We start from the raw sequence: 26,734 nt of genomic DNA on the forward strand, positions 1-26,734 counted from the left end.
TCCTGGTTTATACCAGCATGGGGGGGTTAGACAACATGGGGGTGTAATAAGCTGTGGTTCTCTGTGGTTCTGACCCGGAAGTCTCTGTTTAAGCATGAAGGATGAATATTAGTCCCTTGGTTTGTGTTTGACTAACTCTTTTCTCCTCCACCTCCATCCTGGCTTCCTCCTCCTCTCTCCTTTCTTCGCTCCTCTTTTATCTCCTTATCCTCGGGATCTTCACCTGTTCTTCCTTCCTCTTTTTTTGTCATCCTTCCCGTCTGCTTTGTTTCCGTCTCCAGGTGGACTCCATGGACAACTTCACCCCCTCCAACACTCCGTCTCGAGACGACGAGCCCAAGTCCCACCTCAAGTCCGGCTCGCGTTCCCCCTCCGTGGCCAGCGACATCGAGGTCAGACGGAGTCTAGAAACTCCAATCTTTTTAAAAAACCGTTGGGAACGTTGCAGGAACGCTGGCGTGCCGAATGAAACACTTCCAAACAGTTGAATGCAGCGCTGTCAGCTCCGCGTTGGGCTGAGGCTCCACAGCTCACGTTGCTGGCGCGGCTGACCGGCCATCCTCCCTGAATTAGCAGTAATTCAGTTACGGAGAAATGCACGACGGCAGCAGCACGATAAGTCCCACTCCGGAGACAACAGGCTCCTTTCAAACCTGCGGCTGTCCTCCGCCTGAAGGTCACGTCTCCACTAAAGTTGCTTTCGTCAACAAAAATTATGACTAAATATCGTCGTCAACGAACCTTTATCATCTGAGGAAAACGAAGCAAGACGCAAAAACATGTGTCTTCATTTTCGTTCACCGAAATGAGACGAAATCTTATAGAGATCCTTAATATACATTTTTTAAGTAGTTTCTGGTTTAGTCTTTAAACCAGTTTAGTCTTTAGATCTTTGGATACACTTTTGCTACAACGTGGAAAAGAAAACCGAATGTGTCGTTGAAAAAAAGAAAATAATGGGGAGAAATGCAGAAAAATAAATATGTTATAAACTCAAATTAGAGTCTTCTGTATCTGGAATGAATGTATTCTTGAGTCTATAAGGTAACAATAACATAATGATAAGATAACCTTGTTTGAATTGTAAAATGGGTTTGGCTAAATACAATCTTTAACTAAAACTAGACTAAAATGGTCCTGGACAATTCTGACTAAAATAAGACTAAAATGCTCAGACGAGTCGACTGAAACTTGACACGACTTGACACAAATAAAAACTAAAATGATAGCTTGACCCAAAGACTAAAACTAAAATTGAAGCAGGCTGCCAGAAACAACACTATTCTCCAGTAAATACTGGCGTCCCGTTGGGGTTTATTAATAACGTGCACGGTGGCAGCAGCATCCCGCGGCGTTCATCTCTCCATAAGCAGAGATTGTCACCCAGTTTTTGCTTGTTGACCCCCGTCGGAGCCGTGGACTCGACGTTGATGCCGTTTAACCAGCGTTTATTTGTTGTTCACGTCCCAAACCAACGCCGGGTGTGTCTGTCCTCCCTACAGTTGATAGACCACCCGCCGCGCTCGATCCAGACCCCCACCATGCGCTCCGGAGGCTACGGCAGCATCGGACGCTCCTCACCCAAGGTTTGACCTCTAAGAGCCGCCCTCCTCCCTCGCAGGGACGACCTTTAACCTCCTCACTGAGCCGCTCTCTCTGCTCTCTCTGCTCCCTCTGCTCCCCGCAGCCTAAAGCTCACCAGTTCGTGGTGACGTCCTTCAACACGCCCACCAAGTGCAACCAGTGCACGTCCCTGATGGTGGGGCTCATGCGGCAGGGCTGCACCTGCGAAGGTGAGGAAAGCAACTCCCACATTGTTGCAGTAAACTACAGCCGGATGCTCATCCCCCACCCACATCTGTCTCCTTGTGTCCAGTGTGTAACTTCTCCTGCCACGTGACGTGTGCGGACAAGGCTCCGGCGGTGTGTCCCGTCCCGCAGGACCAGACCAAGGGCCCGCTGGGCATCGACCCCCAGCGGGGCATCGGGACGGCCTACGAGGGCCACGTCCGGGTGAGTGACCGGGGGGTTAAAGGAACGCAGAGGTTTACAAACCTTAACCCTTGTACTGTCTTTGGGTCAAAATGACACAATTCTGCTATCCTTCTTTCCTCCTGCCATGCTCTCTCCTTCCTTCTTCCTTTCCTCTTTTCCTCCTTTTTACCCTCCTTTACTCATTTTTCTTCCTACCTTCCTTTCGTCATTCTTTGCTTTTCCTTCCTCCTTTCCTTATTTTCTCCATTCCTTCCTTCTTCCCTCCCTTATTTCTTTCCTTTTCTCCATTCTTTCCTTCCTTTCTCCCTTCCTTCCATATTTTCTCCCTTCCTTACTGCCTTCCATCTTTTCTCTCTTCATTACTCCCTTTCCTATTTCCTTCCTTCTTTTCTCCTTCTTCCCTTCCTTCCATCTTTTCTCCCTTCTTTCCTCCCTTTCATCTTTTCTACCTTCCTTACTCCCTTCCATCTTTTCTCTTTTCCTTAATCCCTTTCCTACTTTCTTCCTTTCTTATTTTCTCCTTTCTCCCTTCCTTCCATCTTTTCTCCCATCTTTCCTCCCTTCCATCTTTTCTCTCTTCCTTACTCCCTTTCCTACTTCCTTCCTTCTTTCCATCTTTTCTCCTTTCTCCCTTTCTTCCATCTTTTCTCCCTTCCTTACTCCCTTCCATCTTTTCTCCCTTCCTTACTCCCTTTCCTACTTCCTTCCTTCTTTACTTCTTTTCTCCTTTCTTCCTTACTTCCTTCTTTCCTTTATTCCTTCTTTTCTCCCTTCACCCTCCCTTGACCCAAAGACAGCACAAACCTTAAGACCCACTAACGCCTGAGCTGTTTATTCAAACTGAGAATAAACAAACTTTCCTGCAGTCTGACTCCAAAACAGCTGAATGAAATAGAGCTTTTTGTCTTGGCGTGGGCTGCAGGTGCCCAAGCCGACCGGGGTGAAGAAGGGCTGGCAGCGGGCGACGGCCGTGGTCTGTGACTTCAAGCTGTTCCTGTACGAGCTGGGCGAGGGGAAGGCGCCGCAGCCGAGCACCGTCGTCAGCCAAGTCATAGACATGAGGTCAGAGACGGCCCGGCTCCTCGCCAGAGCTGCCGACGCAGCAAATGTGTCCTTTACTTGTACCAGCCAGAGGTGGTAGCCATGACAACCTACTTCATGTTAATTTGATGCATCCTCCTGATCTCGAGGCCTGCTGAGTCAGCAGATATCTTAAAGTCTGCAGGCTTCAAATGTGTTTACCGTATTTTCCAGACTATAAGTCACACCAGCCATAAAATGCATACTAAAGAAGGAAAAAACATGTGTAAGTCGCATTTTTGGGGGAAATGTATTTGGTAAAATCCAACACCAAGAACAGACGTGTCATCTTGAAAGGCAATTTAAAATAAAAATAGAATCGAGGCAACAACAGGCTGAATAATTGTACGGTTTGCTTACGTTACATGACACCACTGAGAACCTGCCTGGTATGTTAACATAACATATTGGGAGTTATTCAGATAACTATAGCTTAATTAACATGCTAAGAAGTTAACAAACCATCCGTGTCACTCCAAATAACTAAAACCTCTGTGTCTCTTTTAAACAACTCCGCTAACTCCGGAGGTAGGAGATGCTTCCTCTTCTACATCGCTGACGTCAGACTCATCGTCAGTTGCAGTTCGCCCTCTGGTGGTTTAGTGTGAAAATAACATGTGAAATGATAAACCGGTAATAATGTGTTAATAATGTCACACATAAGTCGCACCCCCGGCCAAACTATGGAAAAAAAAAAAAAAAGTGATTTATAGTCTGGAAAATATGGTGCATGATCTTCAGTGGGAACCTTAGTCGGAGAGAACAGAACACTTCTGGGTTTTTAAATGTTACTTATTTCCACTTATTTAATCCAAGATGTCGCCCTGAAAGCAGCTCTGGTCCTTCGTGTCTGACCTTCATGACTTTGTCTCTCAGGGATGAAGAGTTTTCTGTGAGTTCGGTCCTGGCCTCCGACGTCATCCACGCCAGCCGCAAGGACATCCCCTGTATATTCAGAGTGAGTCCTCGTCCACATTCTGCTGCTTCTCTCCTCAGACCATGATCTGGATCTGTTAAAATCTGTTGGTTGATTGGTTTGACTTGTGAAGAGACTTCAGCGACCAGGAGTAACAGACTTCCCAGAGCTATAAAAGTGTTAACGTGCCCCCCGTCCCTCCCCAGGTGACGGCGTCCCACCTCTCCGCCTCCAGCAGCCACAAGACCTCCATCCTGATCCTGGCCGACAGCGACCAGGAGCGGAACAAGTGGGTGGGCGTGCTGAACGAGCTGCACCGCATCCTGAAGAGGAACAAGCTGAAGGAGCGCTTCGTCTACGTGCCCAAGGAGGCGTACGACTGCACGCTGCCGCTGATCAAGACCACGCTGTCCGCCGCCATCATCGGTGAGGGCCGGGCCGGGGGACGGGTGTCACCGCTGATCACATAAGAGATGTTCCGTTGTTATTAGGGATGGGGATCAATTCAAATGTCAAGATTCGATTCCAATTCTTAAGTTTCAGAATGGATTATCAAGATTTGATTAGATGCGATTCGATTCCTATTTTGATTTGGGTTAGTGTTATTAAAACTGTTTTTTGAGTTGTTGCCTGAATTATATGACTGTAGTTCTGCAACATATGAGTACTAGAACTACTATTGAGATTCAACAGCAAGTATTGGCAGCTAGTGATGCTGTAAGGACCAATCAGCTCCCAGAATGCTGATAGAACTGCTTTCAGAAACATCTTGTGGGTCAGAATTACCAAACAGATCCAGGGCAGCAAACGGAGACGGATGAAATCGGTTTTAGTTTTTCCCACATTCTGTTTGAATTTTTTCCATTTTCGGTCTATTTCGGTTTTTCATTTTTGAGAATTTGGTTTTTAGCATTTTATGCAAATTTAACCCCAAGACAGTATATAAAGTAATGAAATATATACAATTTATGCTATTATAACTGAAAACTTTAATATTTTCATACCTTTAAACATATTTAAAGGCAAAAACATGGCACCATTTATTCCTTTTTTGGGCATAAACAAAAAAATAACAAAAGTTGTAATGATAAAAAAAAATGGATCTTTAGACACACAAATCGATTTTTAGGAATTAATATGAGAATCGATTTAGAATTGGAAAATCGATTTGTCAACACAGGCCTAGTCGTTATCTCAGACACAGATTGTTCCTTGTTCCAGAAAGGGCCTTTTTCTTTTCCCGTCCGTGACCGATTAGATCAGAGGAATCCTTCGGGCCTGATTATTGAGTTTTCTGTGCTTCGTCTGCTGCCCCTCAGATCACGAGCGCGTGGCCCTGGGGAACGAGGAAGGCCTCTTCGTCGTCCACGTCACCAAAGACGGTGAGGTCCACTCCCAAGAATATGGATATTAGTAAATGTGTTGGAGGCGGTAGAGCCGTGACCCTGTTCCCCCCCCACACACAGAAATCATCCGGGTGGGCGACAACAAGAAGGTCCACCAGCTGGACCTGATCCCGCAGGAGCAGCTGCTGGCCGTCATCTCGGGCCGGAACCGCCACGTCCGCCTCATCCCCACTCACGCGCTGGACGGCCGCGAGGCCGACTCCCACAAGCTGGCCGAGACCAAGAACAGCCAGACGTTCGTGTCCGGCACGGTCCGGAACGGCTCGCTCACCTGCCTGTGCGTGGCCACGCCCAAGAACAAGATCCTGTGCTTCGAGGTGAGAGACGTTTACGCTCTGAGCAGTAGAGGGCGCTACGGCGGCACGCCATCATCAAGAGAAGAAGAACCAAATAAAAAACATGCTGTCAGATGCATATCATTATTACAAGAAGGTGTTATTTCAGTCTGGGTGACTGTCAATAGTAATTCAATGTTGTTTAAATATTTATTTGGTTCCAAACATGTTTTTTAATTAAATTTTATTTACTTCCGTAAGTAAGGGGCGCCGGTCAAACAGAGTCCAGTGTAAGCTCTCCAACATTTGATAAACACGTGACCTGAGGATCTTTTAATTGGTTTGAATAACATTCATAAAGGGACGCAGTCGTGTGCGTCCTGGAAACTCAGTTATCAGCAACGAATCCGCAATCAGTATCGTAACGTACTCGTATGTTGTTTTTAATGTAATGTGATTGGACAATTCATTCCCTGTCTTTTTTAGAAAATCCAACTGAACTACACAAACCAGATTTTTACATTTGTTTTAAATAGATTAAATAACACTTTGAAATAATATTTGTTGATCAAATATCTGAAAGAAAGGAATGTTATTTTTTCAAATAATATAAATTCCAGACAAAACTATGGAAATGTTAATGTTTTTTCTTCTCTCTAATGTGTAAAAAAAAAAAAACTGAACCCAAACCAGGAAGAAAAAAACAATACAAAACAGTGGACTTGTTGAAATGTTAAACCCCGACTTTATGTTCAGTTTTCTTTTTCCACAGCAGCAGAACTGAACTGCTTCACTAAAACTTATGACCAATAAGCCATTGTTGGATGGTTACATTTAAAAAAATTAAAGGACCAAAATATTATTTTCTACTTTTTTTTCCCCCATTGTACCAAGCTTGTACCTAACCGTGACGTCTGTGTACCGTTACACCCCGTTGTATGCCAAGGCCAATTTTTAGCACCAGCCGTCACTGATTCTGATGATCCAGGATTTTTAGCAGCGGTTGAAACTTTTACCTGATTTATGAGTTGCTTAAATAAAATCCTGAATTTCCCATCCGTCAGATCAACAAGGGTAAAGGCCGCCACCGTTTACTGCGGGAGCTGGGCGCCCCGGCGAGCGTGCAGTGGATGGGTCTGCTCAGCGAGCGGCTCTACGTGGGCTTCCAGTCGGGCTTCATGCGCTACAGGTCGGCCACCCATCCATACACAGCGAGCTCACGGTGAAATGCTGATAACTAACGAGGTCCCCGTCCCCGCAGCGTCCACGGCGACACGTCCCCGGTGAGCCTGCTGCACCACGAGGACCACACCCTGGCCTTCATCCCGCAGCAGAACCTCAGCGCGCTGTGCGCCGTGGAGATCTCCAGCAAGGAGCTGCTGCTGTGCTTCAGCATGATCGGCGTGTACGTGGACTCGCACGGCCGCCGCTCGCGCCAGCAGGAGCTCATGTGGCCGGCCACGCCCACCGCCGCATGTAAGTGCCGGGACACTAGAACCCGCCGTGATCCGTCACGTCTTCCACCGCTGAGCTGCATTCATGCAAAGAGCAAAAGTGGAAGTAAAACATTGAATGAATTTGAATTTATTTCAGATGATTACCACAAAAGTGATGGTGGACAGTATTCACAAACGAACAATCCCAAACAACATTTACATATTCACCCGTATTAACTCGTCACAATATAAATACAGGACTGTCTCAGAAAATTGGAATATTGTGATTTTCTGTAATGCAATTACAAAAACAAAAATGTCATACATTCTGGATTCATTACAAATCAACTGAAATATTGCAAGCCTTTTATTATTTTAATATTGCTGATTATGGTTTACAGTTTAAGATTAAGATTCCCAGAATATTCTAATTTTTTGAGATAGGATATTTGAGTTTTCTTAAACTGTAAGCCATGATCAGCAATATTAAAATAATAAAAGTAATAAAAGGTCCTCTCTGTTGTTAGGCTACAACGCCCCCTACCTGTCGGTGTACAGCGAGAACGCCGTGGACGTGTTCGACGTCAACACCATGGAGTGGATCCAGACCATCCCGCTCAAGAAGGTCGGTACCGGTCAGGCCCGGGAACCGTCTCCTGAAACAAACCTTTAAACCGTCTCCTGAAACAAACCTTTACCTGACGAGCGGCCTCTCTGCTCCGTCCGCAGGTCCGGCCTCTGAACGTGGACGGATCTCTGAACCTGCTGGGGCTAGAAACCGTGCGCCTCATCTACTTCAGGAACAAGACGGCAGGTAAGACCTCTGATTGGTCCAGAGCCTCAACATCAGGGATTACAGCGCTGCTCGTGTTCTCCCCCTCGCTTCCTCCGTCATCTCTCTCTCGGCCGTCTCGGCCTCAGCCTCAATAGAAGACAGAGTTCCTGAAAGAAACGCAGTTGTGGCTAAAAATCAACAGAAATGCGTCCAAAGTTACTTGTCTTTTTTTTAAATTATTTTTCAAAGCAAAGCAGCAAAACCAACACAACAAAAATAATACAGAGCACAAGGGTACAAGATAGATCATCATGCCAATCTATACATTTAGATTTGTATTCCAAGCCAGTTCTATAAGTCCAGACTTTATCCTGTGAGATGTGGCGGCATCTAGATAGTCAAAGAGGTCCCGAATCCGGTAGAAGGAAAAGTTTGTCCCTCAGGGCAGAGAAGGCTTCAAACAGGATGACATTTGTCACCATAGACAGCATGAGACAGAACAGTGTTGAAGACGCCAGAGCACTGGGCCGCGTATTCCTGTACAAATCGGCGAACAATTGCTCAATTGCTTGGGGAACACATTGAGGAGACAGTTTGGCATCGACAACCACTTTTCCAACTTGTTGTCATTGGTTGTGTCAGTGTTTTTCTAAAAATAAGGCTACACCACATTACCAAACTCACCTCTCTTGACCTGCAGAAAGGGAGCAGGAGAAAGAAGATCTGCAAAGCAGTCCTGTTTCAGGGCTTTTAGCATATGTGTAAATATGGTTTGTGAGATAGAGATATAAATATATATATATATATATATATATATATATATATATATATATATATATATATATATATATATATATATATATATATATATATATAGTTATATGAGGACGACTCCATAGACAATGAAAGTGTGAACATAAATTGGCTTTACTTTTTATACAAGTCATCGGAAAAGTTTGGGTTCATTCTACGCTGGGCCTGAGGGGGGATATAGATCCTACGCAAAATCTTAAATTGTCTTTCCCATATTGAATTGGATGCAAGAACACGAGTGGACTGGCTAAACAAAGCATCCCAAGCATAAAGTTACTTGTCTTTTGAAGATAAGTGGGGCAGGAGGCGACAATGACTCCTTTAAGGCATCAAACATTCCTTCAAAATTCAATTTAATCATGAAAAACTCCTTTGAAAAAAGGTTTTGGACTTTTTCAAGTCCATAAAAATTATAGAGCAGCTGGAAAAGCTTATTTGGGAGCTCACATGAAATTGTGCTTTTTAAAACAAAATTTTAAAATTAAGTTTTAACCAGAATCACCTGCCGAGTATTTTTAGTTTAAAGATCCGACTGTTTCCTCTACGGTCGTATTGATAGTGAAGAGTTGGATTCTTCCTGTAGTTGTGTTCAGCTTTAAACTGGTCAATGAATGAAATGAAATCTTCAACTCGTCTCTGATTGGTCCTCGTCAACGCCTCCGGCTTTGTGCTGATCTTTCAGAGGGAGACGAGCTGGTCGTCCCGGAGACGTCGGACAACAGCAGGAAGCAGATGGTGCGCAGCATGAACAACAAGAGACGCTTCTCCTTCAGGGTTCCTGAGGAAGAGCGGCTGCAGCAGAGGAGGTACTGAAACACTGACCTGCTCCTGGTTCTGGTCCTGGTTCTGGTCCTGGTTCTGTCCTCAGAACTCATGAACATGTTAAGTTCTGAACTTTACTCCTCCTGCCCTTGAACACGTGTAGAAACTCATCATGACATTAATGTTGGACTGAATATAACTTGTGTCAGTGTCTTAAACTGTAACTGGGTCGTTAAATCGCTGGTTCTGGAGGAGTTTTATAAAGAGTATAAAGTCTGTGGGTCGGCCAACTTTAAATAAACTACAAGGAAGGGAATGAGGACGCAGTGATGTAACAAACATTAACTTGAGGTTGGAGTCGCTGCTGACTCCCCATTGTCTAGTCTTTGGGTCCAGCTATCATTTTAGTTTTTATTAGTTTTAGTCACGTTCATTCTCCTTCTAATCGTGTCAAGTTTCAGTCGACTAAAAGTCTGAGCATTTTAGTCTCATTTTAGTCAGAATTGTCCAGGACCATTTTAGTCTTATTTTAGTCAAAGATTGTATTTATCCAAACCCATTTTACAATTCAAACCAGGTTATATTATTATTATTATTATATTATTGTTACCTTATAGCAGGGGTAGGGAACCCTGGAGCCACAGTCCTGCACGTTTTAGATTGAATCCACACACCTGATTCTAAATAAAGGTCGTCATCACTTCATCATTCAGGTCTGTACCAGTCTGATAATGACAGTCATTTGTATCATGCTGTGTTGAAGGAGGGGACCAGGGTCCCCTACCCCTGCCTTATAGACTCAAGAATACATTAATTCCAGATACAGAAGACTCTAATCTGAGTTTACAACATATTTATTTTTCCGCATTTCTCCCTGTCTTTTTCTTTTTCAACGACACATTGGGTTTTCTTTTCCACGTCTATGTAGGAAAGTGGATCCAAAGATGGTTCTTCTTCTACAGCCCCAGAGCAGATCCCTGCGTTTCTCTATGTAACTTTGTTTTTAATTAACGTTAACTAGAGCTCTGTGTTAACGGCATCAGCCTCTAACTCTGCAGCTGCATCTTCTGGATCTGATTCCCCGCTGCAGCGACTGGGATTGAGGACATTTTAGCAGAGTTTTTATTTTGTAATCTACATTTTAGTCTCGTTCTCATTCATCTACAATATTGCATTATATATTTAATTATCGTCATCGTCACATGACCAGCATTTTCGTTGCGTCTCGTTTTCCTCAAGTGATAAAGGTTCGTTGACAACGATATTTAGTCATAATTTTCATTTGTCGATAACAACTTTAGTCCCGAGTAGGTTTTTAGTTTAGATCTGAGGTCGGCCGTGTGGATGTTCTGGTTGATATTGTTCCCCCGCTGTGTCCTGATCCTCCACCTCATGTCTTGGTGCGTCTTTGTTCCAGAGAGATGCTGCGAGATCCGGAGATGAGGAACAAGCTGATCTCCAACCCCACAAACTTCAACCACGTGGCCCACATGGGACCAGGAGACGGGATCCAGATCCTGAAGGACCTGCCCATGGTGCGTGTTTACCGCGTCATTGTTCGCATGAAAACACCCAGTCTGGAAGCATGACATTTTATTTCATTTTATTTGTTATTTACTGTCTAATTATGTCTTGCCGCTTTTAATGTCGATGTAAAGCACTTTGAATTACCTTGTATTGAATTGTGCTATACAAATAAACTTGCCTTGTGACTAGAGCCGGTATTTACCGGTTTATGATGCAGTAGTGTTGTGTGCTGCACGCCCCGACCCCCTCACCCCTCACCCCCCTCACCCCCCGCCACGTGTCCAGTATACAGGACTGTCTCAGAAAATTAGAATATTGTGAAGTTCTTTATTTTCTGTAATGCAATTAAAAAAACAAAAATGTCATACATTCTGAATAAATCAACTGAAATATTGCAAGCCTTTTATTATTTTAATATTGCTGATTATGGCTTACAGTTTAAGATTCCCAGAATATTCTAATTTTTTGAGATAGGATATTTGAGTTTTCTTAACCTGTAAACCATGATCAGCAATATTAAAATAATAAAAGGCTTGCAATATTTCAGTTGATTTGTAATGAATCCAGAATGTATGACATTTTTGTTTTTGTAATTGCATTACAGAAAATCACAATATTCTAATTTTCTGAGACAGTCCTGTAAATAAACTTGCCTTGTGACTAAGTGACTAGAGCCGGTATTTACCGGTTTATGATGCAGTAGTGTTGTGTGCTGCCCCCACTCACTCCCTCACTCCCTCACCCCTCACCCCCTCACCCCTCACCCCCTCACTCCCTCACCCCTCACCCCCCGCCAGTGTCCAGTATAAAAGCCTCACCTGAACTCACCTGAGCATGTCGGTGCATGTGTTTCCTCCTCACTCCTGACCCCCCCCTGCACTCTGCCGTGCGTGTCTAAACCAGAACGTCCGTGTTCAGGAGAGCCGTGCGGGATTCAGCGGGTCGGTCAGCATCCCGTCCATCACCAAGAACCGCGGCGAGCCGGGCCGCTCCATGAGCGCCAGCAGCGGACTGGGCATACGTGAGTCCCCCCAGAACCAGAACCCCGTCTGTCTCCCGTGTGCCCGTCCGTCCCCCCCGCCTGACTCCGTCTCCGTCCGTCTGCAGGCTCGTCCTCCCAGAACGGCAGCGCGCTGCGCCGGGAGCTGTCGGGCGGCAGCTACGGGTCCAAGCGCCAGACCATGACGTCTCCCTCCGAGAGCTCCCTGTCCTCCGGAGGGGGCATGGACTGCGGCGACGCTCCGCTGTCCCAGTTCGACAGAGAGGTCAGTGAACGCACCGCGGCCCCACGTAGCAGCTGTTTGTTGGAGTCGTGTATCTCGTATCTGATCAGCTCATGTGGAGATTTAGTCCAGACCAGATATCAGCACCACTCATGGTGACAAAACGTGCTTATAATTTTTGAAAATATCCATGTCTGTAGATGATATTTTGGTATGATAATCTTCCTGAGTGGCAGCTGTATCATAGTTATCAGCTCATGAAGTTACCCACCCCCTTCAGAAAATTACATTTTAGATGCTGGTGAATATCCTGGTTTAGACTCATGTACAGGATATCTGTCAATGTTTCACAATATTGTCTTTGGTATCATTTTAAAGGGGTCCTGTGAGTATTCCAGTTTTTGTATTTTGTGTCTCTGTTGTTCCTAGATGACACAGGGATAAAATATACTATATCATTTAGGCGAAAATTGTGTAAAAATGTGTGTTGTTTATAGTTTAAAGAGCTGCAGTGACCTCTATGTTGGTCAGAAAGATTCACATCTTAGCTTGAAAGAATGCTTTAAGAAGAATGAAGAAAGAAGAAAGAATGCTGAAAGAAAAGACAATATTGTGAAACATTGACAGATATCCTGTACATGAGTCTAAACCAGGATATGCAGCAGCATCTAAAATGTAATTTTCTGAAGGGGCTGGGTGATCTTTTCAAAAATCATAATTAGGTTTTGTCACCTTGAGTGTTACTGACAAGTGAAATGTTGGGCTCTGGCCCCTGGACTAATCATGAATGTTTAGAGTTAGTCAGGTAGTCGTCTCATGTATGAAAATAGATCCCTTCAAAACAACAACCCCGCCCTTCCCACCCCGCCCCAGGAAGCTGAGCTTACTAGTGGTCCCAGTCGCTCGCCCAGAGCTCCAGTCCCATAGCTGCTTCAGGTGGAGGTGGAGGGGGCGTGGCTTCAGGCCAGAGGGGCGTGGCTTCAGGCCAGAGGGGGCGTGGCCTCAGACGTCTCCATCAGCTGGAGTCGCTCATGGAGAGGAAATCGTAGATGCTTCCATCGACGTCAGTTAGAGATCGACTAGGGTCCGTGTACTTCGCGGGCATCCGTTTTTTGTTTTGAAATGACAAAATAAAAATAGAGAAATAATCCGTTCCCCATCTTTTGTTTTGATAATAAAAAACGGAAAACGGATCGTTATCCATTATCCGTTATCCGATTTCATTGATGTGTTTGAAAATTGAAATTTGGAATTAAAACAGCGAGTGGAAACTCTTTTCTCTATTTCCTATTCGTTTCCAAGGATACTGAAAACAAGGATTGGACAAATGGGGGGATTGCACATGCGCAGTAATAAATGAAGAAAGTTGATTCTGGTTATTTTGTTCATCAGATTGAAAATTAACAGTTTTAGATTTTTTTTAATGTTGAAACAGAAAATAAATCAAATATGAAACCTGGGAGTGAAACATGAGTTTAATCTGTAATCTGTATTTACTACGTCATGAGACTGCAGTGATGTTGTGACAGTCCGTTTAGCTGCAGCGTCCAAAAAAAAGCAGCGTCCAATCAATAACATGTACTGAACTCTAACATACTGCCCCCCCCCCGTTGGAAACGAATAGGAAATAGAGAAAAGAGTTTTCCTCTCGCTGTTTTAATTCCCAATTTCGATTTTCAAACACATCAATGAAATCGGATAACGGATAACGATCCGTTTTATTATCAAAACAAAAGATGGGGAACGGATTATTTTGGATTATTTCTCTATATTTATTTTGTCATTTCAAAACAAAAAACGGATGGCCGCGAAGTACACGGACCGACTAGTAACCAGGGTAGATTTCTGAAGTCATGCTCAACGTCTGCCCCCCCCATGTGCCCCCCCCCTCATCTCCCCTCCAACTGCCCGCAATCCTCCCCGTGGCTTCCCATCCCCGCGGCCCGTAAGCCTGGAGGCTTCAACTCCATTCCTGCGCCATCTCTCGCCCCCCTCCCCCTAACCCAGCTCTGCCCCCCCACCCCCTCATCCCACCCCAGCATGTTGTCTGAGGGCTGGGCGCTGAGTCTGAACTCTCCTCTGCAGTGGCAGGCGGTCTCCCCGTCGGAGAAGACCCCCGACCTGAAAAGGGCCTTAAGGACCCTGCTTAGTAAGATGAAGGTAATGTTCAGCTGGAAGCACCGACACACACGTGAGAACGTCTGCACCGCGTCTGCACCCACAGCCCGTACATCACGCCCGTGTGTTTGACATGTCACTGAACCCCCCCCCCCCCTCCTCACTGCACCATCTCAGCCCTGTTGCATCAGCAGCATCCGGATGCATCCTCCACCAGAGCATCATCGGCTGGTGATTAAATGGTGCAGCTTCCCATCACACAGCATGTCCCCATGCTGCTCCTGAACACGTTTCTAACCAGGAATCTGCCGCTCAAGACCTCAACCAGGCCTGAAAACCACGATATTATTCATAAAATACACTAAAATGATGAATATGAAGTAGACTGGTTGGAAACTGGGACGTAAATGTCAAAGTCTGCATGTTTGGAGTGAATCTAGAGCAGGGTCGGCAACCGCGGCTCCAGAGCCGCATGCAGCTCTTTAGCGCTGCCCTAGTGGCTCCTGGAGCTTTTTCAAAAATGTTTGACCTTTTTTTTCCTTTGTTTTTTGTTTTTTTGTTTTTTTTCTGTTTTTTTCTTCTCTTTTCTTTTTTTTTTCTTGTTCTTTTTTTCCTTTTCTCAACATTTCGACTTTTTTCTCAAAATTTTGCCTTTTTTTCCTCAACATTTTGACTTTTTTCTCAAAATTTTGCCTTTTTTTCTCGACATTTTGACTTTTTTCTCAAAATTTTGACTTTTTTCTCGAGATTGTACTTCAACATTAATCTCGACATTTCAACTTTTTTCTCAACATTTCACCTTTCGCCATTTGACTTAATTCTAATACAAGACTTTTCATCTTTTGCGGCTCCAGACATATTTGTTATTTGTGTTTTTTGTCCAATATGGCTCTTTCAACATTTTGGGGTGCCGACCCCTGAACTAGAAGCACATCAGGCTGCATGCTGTTGAAAATAAAGGTTTGAGTTCTGAAGGTTTTCTCTCCAAAATAATAATAATGTAAAGAAAGTCACAGTTTCTAGCTGCAGTATGTTTTCCTGTTGCCCCCCTGGTTCTGTTATTGCCCCCTGTGGTAATTACTGGGCCAGATGTTTGCGCCGGCGGCCTCACTGAAGGATTAGTGCTCATCAGACCCGATCTGCAGCATCACTGACCTGGAAACGGAGCGGGAGCGCCGCTGGACTGGAACGACACGACACGCGGTCGGCTCTCGAGCTCATCAGTAACTCGGGATGAGAGTCGGACCGTGTGTGTGGATCACCCCCCCCACCGCCCTGCCCCCCCTCCCCTTCACATCTGCACCGCCTGCATGTTTGTTTTCTTTCTGCTGATCATCTCTGGCCAGTCGTTCATCTGCTGCTGGATGAAAGTGGAGGCCGAGGCGGCGGCAGCAGCGCGGTTCAGCCTCCATCTTCAACATTCACTTGTTGTCGGACTGAAGTTTCCAGTTTTAAGAATCTGAATTAAAAATTACCGTATTTTCCGCACTATAAGGCGCACCTAAAAGCCTTTAATTTTTCTAAAAAAAACATCTGTGCGCCTTATAATGCAGTGCACCTTATATATGATCATTACGGTAATTTCTGTTACTGTAGCCAGGCGGATTGTGGGTAATGTAGTTGGTGTCGCCGAAGTAATGGCGCTAAAAACGTCAGGAATCGTCACAGACGTTCAAGACGACAGCAGCGACGCTGACTCGCATAATGGCGACTTTGACGAGACGGAGCAAAGCTGGTTTTTATTTTGTTAATACAGTTTGACATACGGTACTTTTCTTCTTGGTTTTTTTTTTTGCATTTGCTGTAGGATTTTGTAGCATTTCCTGTAGCGCAGCTCCATCAGGTAGATACGTAACTCAACCCCAACCTCTATAGTACGGTATTTTACAATATATATTTAGTGCACCTTATAATGCGGTGCGCCTTTTACATGGAAAAGGTTTTAAAATACGTCATTCATTGAAGGTGCGCCTTATAATGCGGAAAATACGGTAGACTTTTTAATCAATGAAAGGAAAATCTAATCTAATTCCTGTCTGTTTCTCCTCTCCCTCGTCTCCGTCCTGCAGGACTCGGACTCCCCCCGTCACTCCACGGCCTCCAACAGCTCCACGTTCAGCAGCCCCCCCAGCCCGGCGTCTCCTCACAAGGCCAAGTCTCTGTCCCTGGAGAGCACAGACAGGACGGGGTGGGACACATGAGCCCCCCCCCATCCACCTCTCGCCCATCCAGCCCAACAGCACAGGACTTCAAACCCTCCTCTCCCCCCCCCTCCCTCCCTCCCAGCCCCGTTTATGTCTCAGCGTTCCTCCACGACGAGGCGGGTCAGAGTCCGGGGGTCGTGCAGGAGAGGTGATCTGAGTGCATGTGTTTATACGGAAGCGGCGGCGGCGTTGTGCGTCGTAGGAATGAAACCTCCCCTCACCTCGACCCCCTCTCCGCTCTCCCCCCCCACCGAGACCCCAGACCTCGCCATGCCACGCAGAAACCAGGACGATTACCGAGGACGGGATTTGTACTTGTACATAGGACCAGTCGGGTTTCAGGGGGCGATTTTAATTTATTTATCAATCATAGACGAGGAGCGGGAGGTTCTGCTTCCAACCCCCTCCTCACTTCTCCCACCGTCGCTTTCTCTTCGGGCGCCGCGAAAGATTTAAAATAATGAAAAAGAGAAAAAAAAAAAAGTGCGAAAGAAAAGAAATGATTTTTATTTGTACTTTGCTCCTGATACTAAGTGCAGTGACTTTATACTATTTTTTTTATTTTATTTTGACCATCAGCAAAAAGCTCCGACACCGCGGCTCTCGTGACATCACCACAGTTTCCCAGAGTGCTTTTCTCTTCCTCCTCGGACCGGGGAGGCGTCCTCCGTTATAGCGTAGACGTTCCACCTTCCCGTGCAAGCAAACCGACCGACTCACGACTCCCATCCCGGTAATGTACATAGGTTCAGAGTAGAGAGTAATATATGATAAGGAAAATACTATAGAGAACTCACGGGACGACAAATCCTGACTTTTGTTTTCCTGTTTTTGTTCCGAGTGATTTGAGGTTGTATTTACACACAAAAAAAAGCCATTTTAAACCACTTTCAAATTATTATTATTTTTTTTTACTAGGTTAATTTTACATTTGCTTGTTTTCTATTATATGTACGACACTTGAGTGTGTTTTTGTTTTTTTTTTCCCCCTCACAAATCTGGCGTGGAATGACACTACTGCCCGTACTGTACAGTGAGCACGTGTGTTTATCACTAGACTGCTAACACACACACACACACACACACACACACACACACACACACACACACACACACACACAGAGGTGTTTCCTGCAGCAGATGCCTTGTCCTGCTCCACCCCGACTCCCGGGTGGAGCATCATCCGATCAGCTGTTGTGGCACCAGGACGGGGGAAGTTCAGCCCTTCCACTCAATTTAACCAAAAATGGACAAAAGAGGGAGATTTAGTGACCCGACGCATCGGCCTTTGCTCATCGTAGAGAATGTTTGGATGTTCGGTGAACGCTAGAGTCGTAGGAGCGCTTGATTTACGAGGAAAAAACACTAAAACTGAGAATGTAAACACTTAGACGCTGAAACAAATCGGCACTTTGGTTCCTGATTGTCTGGAAAAATCGTTTATTGTGAAAGTAACCAGGGCAGATTTCCAGGCCCGAACCCCGGTCCCCCCCCCCTCGGTTCAGAACCGGACCTGAAGACTTTCCTCCCTGGAGGCGTGAGTGGGAGACGACTGCAGAAAGGCGTCACCCGTCAGGACCGTGCAGAGCCCGGTTCACAGTCCACTTTTACTCATCTCGCCTCGTCTGTCAGAAAGGGAAACCAGTTGTCGTCCGTCGGCGCTCGGTCCTGCCGCTCCCCCCCCCGTTGTTTTTATTTCCCTCGAAGGATCCGGAGCTCCAGGCTGGTTTTAGTCCAAACACCTGCATCTTAGAAACGTTTTAAGCTCGCACCGCTCCGTAATTCCTGCTGGAGTTTGTTTTAGTTTTATTTTTTTTAAGAGCGTATCAGCTGGGGGGGGGGGTTTTCTTGGCCAATGTTGTACAGAAGAAGTGATCCCAGACGTCCCCGTTTAAGGCGAGAGGAAGGGAAACTCAGGAAACGTCAGAACCAGTGAGTTGTCTTCGTTTAGAAGAACGCGAGCGCGGCGGCGTGATGTCTGATGACATGTTTCAGGTGGTCTGACGGCTGAGATGCCACATTTTAGTGGAGGAAGATCTTTAAAGAAAAAGGAAAAAAAAAATCTAAAGCCTTTACATTTCAGTGAGGTCTTACCTACAGTACCTTTCTATATTATTTTGCTCTTTCATATCATATTACACTTTTTTTCTAGGATTGCTTTGTAATAATTTGTACAGTTTTGCATGTTATAGATGTAATCATTTTGTTTTCGGTTCTTTTATTTTACTTGCTCCTTTTTGGACGGTTTGGGCGTTTTACTGAGGATAACCCACTACAGGTGATGTAGATTCTTTTTTGCACAAAAAAAAAAAAATATTTAAGGTGTAAGGTCAAAACAAAAAATGTATGGAACTGGCTGCCACACTTACGTGGAGAACTCATATTAACCCGACTCCGATGTATTTCAATAAAGCGGAGGGCTGTTACAAATTTACCCGGCGTGACTGTGTGGTCATTTCTACTGCAAACACGGTTCTGAAAAGAAAAACATCTTTATTACAAATGAACAGCAGAAAATCAGAGTCTATGAACAAATTGTGCCACTAGAGAAAGTGTTGCTCTAAGATTTACAGAGTTAAAAGTAACGACACATTCGCACACAAGAGAAACTATTCAGGATTCGACTAAAGATTCGTTCAGACGATGTAAAGTTGGAGCTCTGGGTCATCGGCCCCCCGGTGTTTCCTCCATTACGACGGCATCATCAACATGTTTAAGTCTTTTTTTGTGTTCTGTCTGAACTTGTCGTAAGATCACAGATTTGTGCACTTCTTTACCGTCTAACAGCCTCCATGTTGACAAACTGAACCAGTTTATTCCCTCCCAAGTGCTGAACTGAATGTTCAGAGTCTGTAACAACAGTATTCCTGTCCGGTGCAGCAGAAGTCTCTTCATCGTTCCAGACCAGCGGCTCCGTCACCGAGTCCATCGTGTTTGTGTAAACTGGGCGACGATCGATTTGGAGTTCAGGTTGTTTTTTGGATTTTCTAGTCCAGTTAAAGCTGCGGAGGATATTTCAGGACGGAGATCCAAATGTAGCGGCGTCAGTCTGGCCGGGCGTCGCCCTCCACGAGCTCCGTGTGGAGCCACATCAGCGCGTCGGCTCACCGGATCCTCAAATACTCTTCAAAACAAAAACAAACCCAACAACAATCTCTCATCCGTCCTTCTCCGACGATCCCTGCCCGGTTCAGGCTGCAGCTCCGTCCTCCTCCAGGACCCGGCGGATCCCGTTTCCCGGCACGGCCATGCTCAGGTCGCGGACGCTGCTGTGCCGTGATTGGCTGTCGAGCCGCAGGGTGGAGCCCTGGCGCGACAGGCCGTCCAGCCGGTTGGAGCTGCAGTGCCGGGACTCGTCGAGGCGCGGCATGCTGCCGTAGGGCGGCCGCTCGTCCGCCGCCCGGAAACTAGAGCCGGCGAATCTGCGGCGGAGGAGGACAGAGGTTAGTTAGTTAATATTTATTTCGGTCAATCAAAAAAAATCAAACATAACAGGTTTTCCCCTGGTCAACACTGTGATTATTTTGACCGAAAAGGTCCAGGCTTGAAGCATAAAGATTATCTTGCCCTTTTAACAGAATAGAATATACAAAAAGCACAAATTAAGTATCATAAGTCTACACATAATAATGACGACAATAATGATAATAATAGTAGTAATAGCAATAATATGATGATAATAATAATGATAGCTCTGAAAACAAAGTGAAAAGATGCTAAGGAAACCGACAAAACCAATTTAAGTTGTCATTTTATCTCATGCATGTGTGGATTCTTCTTTCTATATATGTGTCCGTTACCTTTGCTTTGAATAATATCTTGTATGCTTTTATTGAGTTTGCTAGTTTAAGGTCGTTGTGTAATGAGTTCCACAGTTTTACTCCTAAAACGGATAAACATCTGCCCTTTGTGTTTGTTCTTATTGCTGTTGTGTCAAACATTGCTGTTCCCCTGAGGTCGTGTTTGGTTCAGGAGACGACGGCGCCCCGGAGTCGGTCAGAAAGCGTAAAGCCGGAACCAGAGGTGTCAAAAGTATTCACATTCATTACTCAGGTAGAAGTATAGATACTAGAGTTTAAAAATACTCCTGTAGAAGTTGAAGTATCAACTCAAGTTTTTTACTCAAGTAAAAGTATAAAAGTACTGGTTTCAAAACTACTTAAAGTATAAAAGTAAAAGTAATGTAAGGGGGAAAAAAGCCATTAAGGACAAAAGCCATTGAAAATGAAAGTATCTTAGTATAATGCAAATATATTAAAGAACCATATATTTGTACTATTGAGCATTAACCTGTGTTTCAGAGAGCTGGAGATATGATGACTAGTTGCCTATAAGTATTGTAGTGGTGCAAAAAGTCAAACTTCAGAGGCATGTTATCATTTATCCTAACCTTTATTGGAATGTACATCCAAGTTTAGTTGCAGGAATCTGAGGGAACGGATGTAAGAACAAAACTGGACAAGAACATCTGAAACAACCACAGCCAAATTCACTCTATCCGGATGGAGCAATTTAACTGGATAGTTTTTTTTTTAAAGGCGGAAATGAAATAGAGTAACGAGGCTGTTTTTAAAATGTAAGGAGTAAAAAGTACAGATAATTGCATGAAAATGTAAGGAGTAGAAGTAAAAAGTCGTGTGAAAAATAATTACTCCAGTGAAGTATAGATAACCAAAATTTCTACTTAAGTAAGGTAACGAAGTATTTGTACTTTGACACCTCTGGCTGGAACCCACCTGCCGTCCCGGGAGCGGTGCAGGCTGCCGTGGTAACTGCTCATCTTGGAGCGGGCGCTGCGCACCGAGCCGGCCCGGCTGGTGCTGCCGCTGGGCGGCTCGTCCAGCATGGCCAGGTGGGTGGAGGAGGCGTGGGTGGACGTGCCCTGGGTGGACGTGCCCCGGGACTTCCTCACGATGGGGGTGTTGGGGTCGCGGTACAGCAGGTGGGCGAAGTCGGGCTCCTGCAGCACCTGCCGGCTCTCGTGGACCGTCCCACTGCAGCAGGAGGAGGGGGAGGTGGTGGGGGGGAGTGAGGGCAGGGAGAGACGCAGGAGGGACGGCAGGGACAGGGGGAAGGTGGTGGGGACGTGGGCGTGGTAGGACAGGATGGAGGAGTGGGTGGAGCAGGCAGTGGGAGAGGGGGTTAATGCTCTGAGTTTGGAGAGGGGGGGAGTGAGTGCAGAGAGTTCAATCACAGAGGGAAACTCTCCCAGTGGGAGACAGGAAACACTCGGAGCAGCTCGCCTGTCAATCATTCATGCAGCCGCGCGTTTGAAACACAAGCAGAATACTGGAATCTAGGGCTGAAACCATTCCTCCAATAATTCGATTACAAAAAATGATCGAGGAATCGTTTCATTTCGGCAGCTCAAACCAGGATATTTCGTCGGACTACGTTTAATGCCATTGTAATGTAACATCATGCTCAGTCTGCAATGGCCCAGACGGGAGACACATGCAGCTCAGTGCTTAACTTTTATTTTCAATCCACTCTATTCTTCTGGTCCGTTCTCCTATATGTTCCCCCTCTAACCCGGTACATACATAGGTTCCTCTAAACATCTGTTCCCGCTACAGTTTTAACTAAAAGAAAGTGTGCTCCAATACAGCAGGGCTCATCATTTTATTTTGAACACTGCCAAAAAATTGAAACATTGAACTAATCTTTTAAGTGATGTGTGTTATCAGGTGTAATGGCATTTTTAGGTTAGAAATAAGAACATTTCTTCGTAAGTTTTTTGAGTGAAGGCAGTGAATTTGGTCAACTGGTGTAAGTTCAGGGTTTTTAAATGAACAGCCATGAACCTACTGGATTATATAATTTAGTCTTAGTAATGTCAATTAACATCTAACATCTTATGTATATTTATAATTGCTCTTTAACTACACAAAAATATGTTTTATCCGATTAATCGGTAGAATACTCGATTACTAAAATATTCGATAGCTGCAGCTACTGTAATCCCTCATTTTTCACAGGAGTTACGATCCAAAAAGAACCCTGATAAGTGAAATCCTTTATTTTGTTAACCATTATTATACAAGGCTTCAAATTGTGGAGATCAGCGCCTCCCCACCACGACCCTAGTAACTGGATCTGAACTGGAGAATCAGTGCAGAACGTTTAGTCGACATTATGGGTTTTGGAGTAAATTGGCAAACTTAAATTCAGCAAGCTGTTTTTACATACATGTATATTTGTTAATAAGAGCTGCCATTTGTCTATTGCCTATTTACTGTACAGTGAGCGAAAATAACCGAGTCAAATTCCATGTCTTGGCCTGACTTGGCCAAATAAACATGATTCTGATGTACAGTACATATTAAACTGTAACGTTATTGACACACAGGAAGTGAAGAAGTGAGAGACTGTTAAGCCAATCAGAATGCAGAACAAAGCGCACATCCGTGAAGCAGCGAGACGTGAAAGGTGAACCGCGTTCTAGCGAGGGATTACTGAACTGTCAGAACTACCGGAGAACGAGGATGGAAGAAACGTTTGTGTGTGAAGTACGTACTCTTTGCGTCTCTTGCCGTGGAAGAAGCCGGCCCACTCGAAGCAGGTCTTCTTGCTGCCCACCCAGAACACGGAGGGGATTCCCACCACCAGCATCATCAGGTACTTGATGAGGAAGAGGACCAGATCCGGCCGGCTGGTGTGCTCCACCTGGAAGATAAATGCAGATGAGGTCAAACCTTTAAGACCGGCACTGTACAATCACAACCAAATAAAACAGGGCAATAATTCTTGCTGCCTGTTGAACAGGAAGAGTTTCACCTCCATATCCTGCATTTAGTGTCCCAGATATTAATCCCATAATAATCCAGTAAAATTGCAGAAATCTTCATAATTGACATTGCGGGTTATTTATAGATCCGGTACGTGTTCACTGCACGTCATACATTGACGTACGTCGACACGTACATCATCACGTTGTCAGCTTGTCATCAGGTTGGATTTTTTTCACGCCACTTACCGCGAAAAGGGAGGTGACGTCATTCTAGTCGGTTTGAATTTGTGCTCTTGTTCGTGCTTTTTATCAGAGATTTTTACAAAATATTACTCAGCGATGACCCACACATTCACTATACAACCCACACACACCATACACGCCCACAAACACATATGGATCCACCAAAGTCCGTGTGCGTGAAACGGTTTACCGTGAGTGAAGTTTTGGAGCTGAGTTCAGCGCCGGAAGAAGACGCAATATCTAAATGCAATATATAAAATGATTTATCTCAAGAACTAAAGTATGAATTAATTCCAGATACTTTTCCTGTGGTTTGAAAGGCTTCTGTGTTACTTTTTTCCATTGACAGTTTTGAGGGATCTAGCTGTGGGATTTCTGTATTTAGAAAAATGTGTAAAATTAAAATACGATTAAAAATTTTTTGGTAGTTATTTGCACTTTTTAGCAATTTATTTAGTTAGTATGGACTTGTTACATACAGATTATTAAAGATTGGTTTATATGGGTTGTTTTGATGCATAGCAAATAAAAAGAATCCATAAAATGGCAGTATAGCATGTAAAAATATGCTTAGGCGGACTTGTTCTATTGTAGGTCATAAAGGGTTAAAAATATTCTAAAACATTAAAATCACTTAAGATACCAACAAAAACTAGAAAATGCTGCTTTGTACTTTTCTTTTTTCAGCTCCACAGTTGTTTGCATCTTCCTCGTCTCCTCAGATCTGAGTCCCCTAACGCCAGGGATGCGAGTAAAAGACTCCAGAAGAACGACAAGCTTCCAGCAGACTGAGACGTCACATTTAACTGACATGCAACAGCTGCATCGCAGCTGGAAGTGTTTTTTGGGTCATTAAATGTGTTTCTAACAACTTGTACAGTGATTTATAATTAACCCTGTGAAATGAGCGTGATGTGACAGATGCTGAATCCTCCCTGGGTCAGGTGCGTCTTAATGACTGAAAATGGAGAAACTATTTCCCTGAGATTGGTTTCGGCCACAGATGGAGGATGAAGAGAGGAGGAGATGAGAAGCATGAATGAGATAAATGAGACGAGACTCGCGGGTAGAGAAGATGAATATCATCTAAAGCAACATGAAAGCGTGAAGCCCAGTTTATTAGCAGCTAGAAGAGGCGACGCCGCCGGGCGTCAGAGTCGCAGATGAACGGCTTCATTAGTGACTCATGCTGATGTTTACACGCAGACGGCCGAGAACCAGAATCAGTGTTTGTTTGTTTCTGCTCGACTTCTCCAGCGTCAACAACGGCGTCCCTGCTGGAGGCGTCAACACCACCGCAGCTAACGCTCTCCTCAGATAATCGTCCCCCACGTGAGAGAGACGAGACAAATCTATCAGCATTAATTCAGAGACATTTCCAGCGACGGAGTCGGACGTCCAACCACGGCTCGCTGCCTCCCGTCATGGCAACAGCCCTGCTCTCCCATGTTTGACATGACATACAGATGTAACGATGATGGCCTCGTTACGAGCAGCTGTGTGTGTGTGTGTGTGTGTGTGTGTGTGTGTGTGTGTGTGTGTGTGTGTGTGTGTGTGTGTGTGTGTGTGTGTGTGTGTGTGTGTGTGTGTGTGTGTGTGTGTGTGTGTGTGTGTGTGTGTGTGTGTGTGTGTGTTGTAATAAGTCTATCTGCTGACAGCAGAGATAACAGGCTGGATGATTCACGACGACGGGCAACGTCTTCATTACAGTCTGAATCAGCGGCCCGGCAGCTTCAAGCTCAGCGGCCTGATATGAGATGTTTCTGAAACTAATGGCGCTTTTCCACTAGTACCTACTCAGCCTGACTCGACTCGCTTTGGCACTTTATCACTACGGGGCTAACGGGCTGAGTAGATACTGTTCTATATTTACTCTGCCGAGGTTCTAAGCGGCTGAGTCGGGCTGTGACATCATCACACTACAGGCCACCGATTGGTCGGGGGGTTGGAGTCAGACGTCTGAGTCAGGATGTGACATCAGAGAAAGAGACTCTGACGGCTTCTTGTTCATTTTATTCAAGTCAACGGCAGCAAACGTCTGTTTGGTGATCCAAACTCTGAGGGTCAGATGTTCATAAACCTGGTGCTGAGTAGAGAATTAAAAAGGGATCCAGACGAGCGATAAGGAACTACCAGATCCACTAGGAGCTCTGTCACTTCATAGCTGCTCACGGCTACCAGCTGACTTTTCAGCAGCGCCAAGACAAACTAAAAATACATTAAAAAGCGTTGCCGCTTGAAGCTTCTCTCACTCTCATTTTTTAACTTGATATTGAACACAAGACACAGTCCAAGCAGCACATCTATCATCTCCTCCAGGTTCTACATCTTTAGTGTTGTTGTCTTCTTCGTTTGTGTCACACAATCAAATACGTCACAGCAGCTTCCTCTAATCCTCCTACTTCTGCTCCAGGTGCTGAATTGTAGTGGAAAAGAAACCAGGCCGAGTTGATTCGAGCCCAGCCGAGATGAGTAGAGTAGGTGCTAGTGGAAAAGTGCCATAATATGAGATGTTTCTGAAACTGATATGAGATGTTTCTGAAACTAAAGTGTGGGTGTTGCATCCAGATGTGTTTTCCAGTTGTTTACGGTGTTTGTTTGAGCGCTGCGGTGAGGAAGAGTCAGAAGCTGCTCTGCGGGGGAAGGTCTGAGCCTCAGGGAGGCTTTTAAGATAAATATAGTCAGGCACTTTAACTCTCTGTGTGTACTGATGCGCAGCGAGGACTGTGTGTGTGTGTGTGTGTGTGTGTGTGTGTGTGTGTGTGTGTGTGTGTGTGTGTGTGTGTGTGTGTGTGTGTGTGTGTGTGTGTGTGTGTGTGTGTGTGTGTGTGTGTGTGTGTGTGTGTGTTTTCATGTCCGTGGGGTTGGGATAAAAAGTTGTGATTTTATTTTTACACCCAGCAGCATCTCCAGTGTTCATTGTTGTGTTTCAGATGTGCTGCAACTACAATGTGGAGCAGCTTGACCCCAGAAACCCCCCTAGGACCCCCACTCCCCCCCTCCTCCATCAGCACAAACACACAGGGTGGATTACTGTTCTTCTACACAATGACATGTTTACAGGGCAGATCAAGTGCTTCTGCTGCATCTTCAACTGAAGCAGCGTCTGCGTTTCTTCCTACGGGTCAGATCTCACTTTACTTTATGTCATTATTCCCAAACGGAGGGAGGGAGTGTCTCCGGTTACACGTCAGGTGATAGCTGGCTGGCAGAAACTGAGAACAGCAGAGA

The 26,734-nt window shown here is 45.1% G+C and overlaps 2 protein-coding genes across 9 annotated transcripts in view; one reads left to right on the top strand and one right to left on the bottom strand.

Annotated features, from left to right (window-relative positions):
• cdc42bpab (CDC42 binding protein kinase alpha (DMPK-like) b) overlaps positions 1 to 16,673 on the top strand; it is a 90,200-nt gene extending 73,527 nt beyond the window's left edge. For 4 of the 6 annotated variants that reach the window (XM_061746565.1, XM_061746567.1, XM_061746566.1 and 1 more), the window contains 19 exons: positions 282 to 392; positions 1,503 to 1,586; positions 1,688 to 1,793; positions 1,877 to 2,013; positions 2,918 to 3,057; positions 3,952 to 4,033; positions 4,198 to 4,417; positions 5,311 to 5,373; positions 5,458 to 5,714; positions 6,737 to 6,861; positions 6,934 to 7,148; positions 7,636 to 7,733; positions 7,838 to 7,922; positions 9,379 to 9,502; positions 10,876 to 10,993; positions 11,889 to 12,006; positions 12,093 to 12,250; positions 14,294 to 14,368; positions 16,396 to 16,673. In XM_061746565.1, the coding sequence (XP_061602549.1) occupies positions 282 to 392; positions 1,503 to 1,586; positions 1,688 to 1,793; positions 1,877 to 2,013; positions 2,918 to 3,057; positions 3,952 to 4,033; positions 4,198 to 4,417; positions 5,311 to 5,373; positions 5,458 to 5,714; positions 6,737 to 6,861; positions 6,934 to 7,148; positions 7,636 to 7,733; positions 7,838 to 7,922; positions 9,379 to 9,502; positions 10,876 to 10,993; positions 11,889 to 12,006; positions 12,093 to 12,250; positions 14,294 to 14,368; positions 16,396 to 16,527 (2,448 nt within the window). In that variant the 3' untranslated portion in view covers positions 16,528 to 16,673. The remainder of the gene's footprint in view (positions 1 to 281; positions 393 to 1,502; positions 1,587 to 1,687; positions 1,794 to 1,876; positions 2,014 to 2,917; positions 3,058 to 3,951; positions 4,034 to 4,197; positions 4,418 to 5,310; positions 5,374 to 5,457; positions 5,715 to 6,736; positions 6,862 to 6,933; positions 7,149 to 7,635; positions 7,734 to 7,837; positions 7,923 to 9,378; positions 9,503 to 10,875; positions 10,994 to 11,888; positions 12,007 to 12,092; positions 12,251 to 14,293; positions 14,369 to 16,395) is intronic. The other 2 variants (XM_061746570.1, XM_061746569.1) reach the window with 1 other exon arrangement.
• Positions 16,674 to 19,375: 2,702 nt separating this feature from the next.
• Positions 19,376 to 26,734, bottom strand: part of fzd3a (frizzled class receptor 3a) — a 32,692-nt gene continuing 25,333 nt past the window's right edge. For 2 of the 3 annotated variants that reach the window (XM_061746574.1, XM_061746573.1), the window contains exons 7-9: positions 23,048 to 23,196; positions 21,267 to 21,680; positions 19,376 to 19,952 (exon numbers count right to left, since the gene is read on the bottom strand). In XM_061746574.1, coding sequence (XP_061602558.1) covers positions 19,721 to 19,952; positions 21,267 to 21,680; positions 23,048 to 23,196 — 795 coding nt within the window. In that variant the 3' untranslated portion in view covers positions 19,376 to 19,720. The remainder of the gene's footprint in view (positions 19,953 to 21,266; positions 21,681 to 23,047; positions 23,197 to 26,734) is intronic. The other variant, XM_061746575.1, reaches the window with a different exon arrangement.

This window comes from Cololabis saira, chromosome 18, assembly GCF_033807715.1.
Source record: "Cololabis saira isolate AMF1-May2022 chromosome 18, fColSai1.1, whole genome shotgun sequence".
NCBI classification, from domain to species: domain Eukaryota; kingdom Metazoa; phylum Chordata; class Actinopteri; order Beloniformes; family Belonidae; genus Cololabis; species Cololabis saira.